Genomic DNA, 8,483 nt, shown 5'->3' with positions numbered 1-8,483 from the left:
CACTAGACTCTATTAAATCCTAGATTTAAATAGGGTCAAAGGTAAAACAGTATTGAGATGCGTGTCAAAAGAACACACTGAGTTTTATCAGTGTCTAAGCCACTTAAAGCTATTCTCCAAAAGACAAGTTATTCACGCAAGACAAACATGAAAAAAGAATTTAATCTTAAGTTTTTCAGGGTTGACCTGTCACATACATGGGAACATCCAAAGGCTCGAGTCTGGAAGGTCTAAATGCCAAAAGGTTAATTTGTCACTAGTGGAATGGCCATCCACTGAAGAAGGGCCCTACACACACTGAGCACTGTGTTCAACGTGCAGAAGACAGACATTTGGGCTGCTACAAATGAAGGTAACGAGGCTTTAAGCCTTTATCATAAGCAAGATAAAACATTACACCTGAATAATAACCTCTAAGTAACTTCCAGCTTAATCTCTATTGACTCTTGCCACTGTATCGACTTAGATTAACAGTTCTGCAGTCTTAATTAAAAGGAGAAGTCATTAAATCAATTTTCTGCAGTGAATTATCAGACTACCTTCTTGTTAGCTAGAAATTACAGTATGTTCCAGCTTGAGGCTGTAAAATCATGATGATTACCAGACATTAATTCAACAAATATTCACTGATAAATGAAGTATATGGTTGTGCTAAGTGTTTGGTAGACCAAATGTTGAATTATCTCATAATTTTTCCTCAAATCCCTTTATTTCTAGCAACAAATCTAGACCTACCCCTTCTATTCCCATATGGAAGCTAAAATATGTTAAGACTGCTGATATATGACTATTTTTCTACATTATGATCCTATTTCTGCTAAATTACCTTTATAGTCCAGCAGTTTTAAGTTTTTTGCTTAAAAAAACTATCTTTTTAGAACTCTGAAAAGATATTAAATTCACTGAATAAAAAACTTTTTGATTTTGTTCCTTAAATATAATAAAATTCTGATATATGATGTTAAACAAGTTAAATTATTAGACAAGTAATCTCTATTCACCTAAAATTAATGGTGTAAAGAGGTTTACCTGAACTTTCAAGGGAACTAAGTTTCAATTACCCTAAAAATGGTAAATGACTTATTATTTGTGTGTGAAACTAAAGTATGTTCCTTATGAAATTACCTGTAAGTCAAAAACAAAAATTGAGGAAGACAACTTTTAAATATAATGTTAATAGGTACGCTGGGCAATAAATTCAAACTTTTTATTTAACTTACATCTGCTTAGTTTTTTATTAAGTATAAAGGCCCAGTTAATCAACTCATTTAGATTGGTCAAGGCAAGACACTTGAACTACATAACAATATTTAAAAAGCAGTTGGTCTTTTAGTAATTCTCTGGTAATCACACACACACACATACACGCACATACACACAAATTGGTAGAGTACTCTGGATATAGGATTTCCCCCCATAATCTCGTATAATGCACTGTTCACAATCTGCAGTATTTTGAAAACTATGTAAATTGGACATGACCAAATTAAAGATGCCTGATAACCTCTTATAAAGTATTGGGGAATTTCAGCTGTATTCCCAAAAGATCAATTTTAAACTATAAAAAAGGAAAATTCATATAAAATCACAACAGATTTAACAGACATCTTTGAAAAGAAAGTCAAATTGTAACTCAATTTTCTACTTTTCCAAATATGACTAAGGAAAAAAGGTACAAGTGGTAATGTCTACATTTTTTAAAAACTGTTAACTGAGTGGATTTGGGGAAGAAAAAAAAGCTATACAGTATTATTGCACTCCACGAATGTGCAGAATTCCAAAATGTGCCAGCACTGAAAAACTGTCTTGCATTGAGGTTTTTCAAGAGGTACAACGAGCCTGCCAAGAAAGCATCTGGTCTGTACTAACAGCTTGCTGTCTTCAGTACAGGCCTTCATAATGTCAGTCACGCTGCTCTTGCAAAAAATCCCTTAATGTCTGAAAGAGAAAAAAGAATATTTTATTTCAAAATTCACTCTTATAAAATCAACCCATTGATAAGAAAAGAACTGAGAACATCTCTGCTATGCAAAAGTTAACTAACATTCACCTCTCTGTGTTCACACACATTTGCTTACAAATTTTCTATCTCGAGCATGTTAAAAGAATCTGCATACTCTTAGGAACTAGTTATTTGCAGGTAGAGAGAAGATATGTATATAAATATTCTAGCATAATATACCAACTCTGACTATTAGGAGTTCCAGCCAAAAAAGTGATGTTATATAAAGGCCCAGTTATTAAGCCTTGAAGATAAAATTAGTAGCACAACCTTACCTTGTTTTGGCAGGTCCAAACGCTCTTGATCACTTAATAAATTTTAATAAAGAAAACACCCATCTATTAAATCTTAAACTGGGAACTCAAGTGGTGTGGAATATCTAGTATCTTTTGTGATGAGAATGATATCTATAAATGGTTACTGTATTCTTAAACTACTTACAAAAGAGTTTTCAGTGCTGATAGGTGGGGCTATGATCGATGATGTGGGATTGAATCCATATGCACATTGAGCTTCATTTCATTGTCAAGAATTTGAACAAGCTGTTGCATGGATGGGAGGTGACCAGATTCCAGCTTAGACCACACAGGCACATCTATAATAAAAATAAACAGTACCACCCCTTAAAATTAAAGATGAGTCTATAATAAATGCTCGTTCCACAAATATTTATTGCCTGTATATACAGCTGGGGATACAGTAGTGACCCAGAGAATTACCCTTCTTGCTGCTATGGAGTTTACATTCCAGTAGGGGAAATACTAAAAGCATTTACAAAAACAAATAGCTGCAAATCACAATTGTGTGCTAAGAATTAAAACTAGAAGATGCTGAGGAACATAGGAGGCTAGAAAGGAGCCCTTGTACTTATTAAGTGAGAGGTATCACTAAAATCGAAAAATACTGTCATTAAAAGTGAGCGCTGAAATACAAGAGAAGAGGGGTGCAAGGGAAGCTGGAGAGGCAAGCAGGGACTAGATCAGGGTCAGCAAACTATAAAGCGCCAGACAGTAAGCATTTTCAGCTTGGGAAGACATACAGTCCATCACAGCTGCTCAACTCTAATTGTAGTCTGAAAGAAACAACAGGCAATACATAAATGAGTAGGCACGGTTGTGTTCCAATAAAATTTTATTTAAAAAAAAAGGCAGCTGGACACAGGGTCCACATGGCCATGGTTTGCCAATTCTGAGGCTACATCAAGCAAGGCCTTTTGGGTGTTATTAAATGTTCTGGTCTTTATCTTGAAGACAAAATAAAGCCACTTAATGAACTTGAGGCAGTGAAGCAACGAGATGAAAATGATGTGCATTAAAAAAAAAAAAAAAAAAAATCACTCTACTGTTTAGAGCTGGTATCAGCAGATTTTTCTGTAAGAAGCCAGGTAATAAATATTTTAGGCTTTATGGCTCAAGAGAAAATCAAAAATATCTCATAGGTACTTACATAACCAGAGAAATAAATTTCCACAAATTTTTCATTGACGAAACTCAAAACTTTAGGTATAAAATTTGAATTTTATATAACTTCCATGTGCCATAAAATAGTCTTGATTTTTTTGTAACCACTAAAAAAATTTAAAAAATACTGTTAACTCATAGGCTATATCTGACAACCTCTAGTTTAGAGAATGCATTAGAGGGTAAGAAAATAATCGTGATAAAGATAATCAGAAGTAGAACTCTGAGAAATGTAGAAGGTAGAATTAAGAATCAGACTTGGTAATCCATTAGATATGGAGACTAAGGGAGAAACTGAGGTTATCCTAGCTTTCTGACATGGGAAACTCTAGGTAGAATGATAACAGTGCCATTATAAATAAATGAGCAATGCCAGGGAAGGTGCAAACTGGAGTACCCAAGAATTGCAGGAAGCAGAGGTAATCAACAGTTTGGGAGGAGTTTAAGATTCCCGGGTATACCAATGTTTATAGCGGCAATGTCCACAATAGCCAAACTATGGACAGAGCTTAGATGTCCATCAACAGATGAATGGATAAAGAAGATGTGGTGTGTGTGTGTGTGTATATATATATATATACACACAATGGAATATTATGCAGTCATCAAAAAAAATGAAATCTTGCCATTTGCAATGACATGGATGGAACTAGAGGGTATTATGCAAGCAAAATAAGTCAATCAGAGAAACACAATTACCATATGATCTCACTGATATGAGGAATTTGAGAAACAAGACAGGGGACCATAGGGGAAGGGAGGGAAAAATGAAACAAGATGAAACCAGAGAGGGAGACAAACCATAAGAGACTCTTAATCTTAGGAAACAAACTGAGGGTTGCTGGAGGGGAGGCGGTGGGAGGGATGGGGTGGCTGGGTGATGGACATTGGGGAGGGTATGTCCTATGGTGAGCACTGTGAATTGTGTAAGACTGATGAATCACAGATCTGTACCCCTGAAACAAATAATACATTATGTGTTAAAAAAAAAAAAAAAAAAAAAGATTCCCGGGTATAGCATCTTGAAGAGAGATCTAGAGCTCTCTAGAGTTATACATTCAGGGGTCATCATATGGACATAATTCTCAAGCTAGGGGAGTTGAGGACCATATAAAGTGATAGTTTTGCATATTATGAAAAACAGAAAAGCCCAATGGTCATTATAAATCATTTAAAATGTGTTACAGAATGCAAACTATTCAGAACCCACCATTCAAAGTTATCTCAAATGCACCTGTTGACATACACTGGTTCTCAATCATGTTGCTCAAGAAGAAAACCATCATACATGCATAGACCTAAAAGAAAATATAATTAAGTACAGCGGGCAAAGTTACTTTAAAGGCAAAACATTACAACTGAAGACAGTAATCTTTTAAATACAGAGTCTCATTTTTATTTGGTAACGGCTGTTTTTAAATCTACTTTAAAAGTTTCTATACAGGGGCAGGGAAGCCTGGGTGGCTCAGTCAGTCAACCGTCCGACTCTTGGTTTCGGCTCAGGTCATGATCTCAGGGTTCTGGGTTGTGGTATCAAGCCTCATGTCGGGCTCTGCGCTCAGCACAGAATCTGTCTGAGATTCTTTCCCCTCCCTCTTCCTCCCACTCTGCTCCTCCCCCTGCTCTTTCACTCTCTCTCTCTAAAATAAATAAATAAATAAATAAATTCTTAAAAAAAGTTTCTATACAGACTATTATTGCTATTCTGTATATTCAGATAACATACATGGAATAAGGAAAATGAAACATTAATTCACAGCTTTACACACACTGAATATATATTCATAATGTAGAGACAGAAATTCTAGAGATTTCATAATAGCCTTAATAAGTTAAACAAAAGAATACCAGCATAAGAAGGGTTTATTTCACCATTTTTATAATATAAGGTATGAATTCACAAGAGACTAGTGATGCAATAATCAGCAACTCCATGTATTCAATACAACCTGTCCATGTTCCAAACAAATCATTTTAAGTCAAATAAGAAAAAAGTAGATTAGAAAGCACTAGCATATTAAATTATATTCGGTCCCCTTTTGAAGGCAAATCTATACCCTTTCAAAAGAGGCTAGAAGTTCCTTGGTGGACAGAAAGGTTTTAATTTAACAAAATCACCTGACTAAAAATAGGATGTAATGAGGATGTCAATTCACAGCAAGTTATTTCAAAAAAGTAAATAAAAATGCCCATAGCGAGTGAGAAAAAGCTCTCCTCCCATCCCACTTGAACTAGGTGGGCTTTGATTTCATAGGGGTTACCCTCGCATTTGGAAACAGTATGTCTATTTTCATGGGAACAATACACAAGGAAGTGTCAGGAAAGCTAGAGCTTTCAAGTACATTCCTCTTCCCCAGCAGATTAACAATGTTATATGTCTTCAGAAGTAAAATGCACTGAAGTTGGAATCAATAGAATTACTAAATATAACACAAAACATCATCAGTACTTAACTTTGAATTCTTAATCTTATGCATATCAATCTTACTAATAATAGGGAGAGACACAGTTCAATAAGAGGAAGCACCTAAGGATGTTTATGTTAAGAAGCCTTGCCTGTTACTGGAAATCAATGGTTCCCTAAGAAAAAGAAGCATAGATATGTAGGAGTCCACTAAAGGTAGTTTCAGCCTAGAACTAAAGAACAAGACCAGAGAGAGGACTCCAAAACAGAATACTCCTTAGAAGGAAACCTAAGCAATCCCATCCAAGAGAGAAATATAATTAGTCTCATTCCTCAGAGCAAAAAGATAAACCCTCTAGAAAAGATGATTTTAAGTAAAACAAATGAAAGAAATCTAAAAAGAATATATGCCACAGCAAGACCCTACAAAGGAAAAAAGAAATAGCACCAAAGATTCATATATATATATATATATATATAAGGACAAATAAAAACAGACAAAATTTTAGTAAGAACAGGGCGCCTGGGTGGCTCAGTTGGTTAAGCGACTGCCTTCGGCTCAGGTCATGATCCTGGAGTCCCGGGATCGAGTCCCGCATCGGGCTCCCCGCTCGGCAGGGAGTCTGCTTCTCCCTCTGACCCTCCTCCCTCTCATGCTCTCTGTCTCTCATTCTCTCTCTCTCAAATAAATAAATAAAATCTTAAAAAAAAATTTTAGTAAGAACAAATCCATAATGGATTTATTCTTGGAAATGTCATTTTCAATGTAAATAAACCCATTAATACCTATAAAGTTAGTATAAAAGGCCTACATTATGTGTATATTATGTTTTGTTGGATATGATTTGACCTAATCTATATAATCAATATCAGGTATTAAATTATTTTGTGCCCAGTTTCTACTAAAGTCACACCTCCCTATCCTTCAAATAGTAAAAAGATAAAACCCACTCATTCTTTTTTTTTAAAGATTTTATTTATTTATTTAATTGATAGAGAGAGCGAGAGAGGGAACACAAGCAGGGGGAGGGGGAGAGGGAGAAGCAGGCTTCTCACCAAGCAGGGAGCCTGATGTGGGGGCTTGATCCCAGGACCCTGGAACCATGACCTGAGCCAAAGGCAGTCGCTTAACTAACTGAGCCCACCCAGGTGCCCCAAAACCCAATCATTCTTAATACATAGTTAAGACTAAGGCCGAGAAAAAACAATCACAAACAAAAAACTAAGGCCATGAAAGGTTAAGTGCCATGCCCAAAGATTAAAAAGTGATCGAAGCTGAAATAATACAAGTGAACAGGTGAATCAGCAACAAGTACTTAAAAAAACAAACAATCCATTAAAATATTTTCATTTACAACCTAAAAATCTACAACTATCAAAACTATTAGGTTACATACCTTATTTTCTTGGCCCCACTGCCAGATGCTAGGAGCTTGCATGCCAAAGAAAGCAAAAGGATCCTTGCCAACAATTATTAAGCCTATTAATACTAGTTTGAAGACTGACAGGAAAGATGCTATGTGTCTATCAAAAGAAAAAAAAAAATTCATCAGAAGCCACAATTTCTCACCTAATTCAAAACTTCATAACTCAAGTATATGTGTATAGACAATTTCTAGACACCAAATCTAAAAGTTACTAATTACAAGTAGTGAAAACGATAGTAACTAAAGCTTACTGTGGAGTTTTAAAACAAAAATGTTTAATATCTTTTAAATCAATCAAAAATCAACTTGTAAAAATATATAGTATTAGCCTTTAAAAATATTATTTTAACAGTACAGACTTCATATAAAAATTTGGGAGTTCTTGATCTATTTCCACAGTAAAAATTATATAAGAAAACACATCCTTAGAAGGTTACCATCTCTGAAATAATCCTCTTTTCCTTCTTACAGAAAAATTCTTCCATATTTGGATCAAATAAACTTGCTATTTATAAAACAGTGTTCTCTGTTTACTGTAACCAACTAAAAAATTATAATAACCAAGAAAAGTTAATTGAACTAGTTCACAAAAGTTTACTCACAAAAGTGAAAAAAATTCACTTTAAAAATTCCTTTTAAGTTACTGAAATTTACTTACCTATATATGGGTTGAGGGAGGTAATTTTCTCCTTCAATGCGGATGTCTGGGTACCGCTGGCTTATAACCCGCATGTACTCCTCAAACACCCGCCTATAACCTCAGGAAACACTGCAGAAAAATAAAAGTGCTTCTGTTAAGCAATTTGGAATATGCCTACACTTACTTTGCATTTAGACAAAGCCTAAAAATTGCCAAGATTAAAAAAGCATTTCTCACAGTGACAAAGTAGTAACAACTGATGCTCTCCACCATGTATATCCATCTGTTAGAACATTAAACTTTATAGATTTGGGTTATTGTTGGGCAGCAGCAAATACCTATTCATACATGTCGGCATATTTTGAGCTCTCAAATCAAGTTGCTTTTTGTGGGGGTATCAATGAGGATAAATACTGAAACGACAACAATTCTTATACATCTGAAATAGGGACTTTCAAAACTGGGGCACAGAAAGCTTAAAAAATACCAAGGCATGAGACATGAAAACTTTGGTTCTTATTCCACTCTGCCCCTAACTGGGCAAACATGC

General features: G+C 35.0%; 1 protein-coding gene across 1 annotated transcript; it reads right to left on the bottom strand.

Annotated features, from left to right (window-relative positions):
• Nucleotides 1-1,193: 1,193 nt before the first annotated feature.
• SELENOT (selenoprotein T) lies at nucleotides 1,194-8,139 on the bottom strand. Its single transcript, XM_081827740.1, has 5 exons — nucleotides 7,952-8,139; nucleotides 7,264-7,390; nucleotides 4,673-4,760; nucleotides 2,444-2,597; nucleotides 1,194-1,938 (listed from the first exon to the last, which is right to left on the bottom strand). Exons 1-4 carry the CDS (start codon nucleotides 8,122-8,124, stop codon nucleotides 2,473-2,475), a joined length of 513 nt encoding a protein of 170 aa, XP_081683866.1. The 5' UTR covers nucleotides 8,125-8,139; the 3' UTR covers nucleotides 1,194-1,938; nucleotides 2,444-2,472.
• Between the last annotated feature and the right edge of the window lie 344 nt (nucleotides 8,140-8,483).

This window comes from Leptonychotes weddellii, chromosome 1, assembly GCF_054177405.1.
Source record: "Leptonychotes weddellii isolate Sample4059 chromosome 1, ASM5417740v2, whole genome shotgun sequence".
Taxonomy (NCBI): domain Eukaryota; kingdom Metazoa; phylum Chordata; class Mammalia; order Carnivora; family Phocidae; genus Leptonychotes; species Leptonychotes weddellii.
The sequence above is the reverse complement of the archived record's forward strand: the minus strand, read 5'-3'. Positions and strand labels throughout refer to the sequence as shown.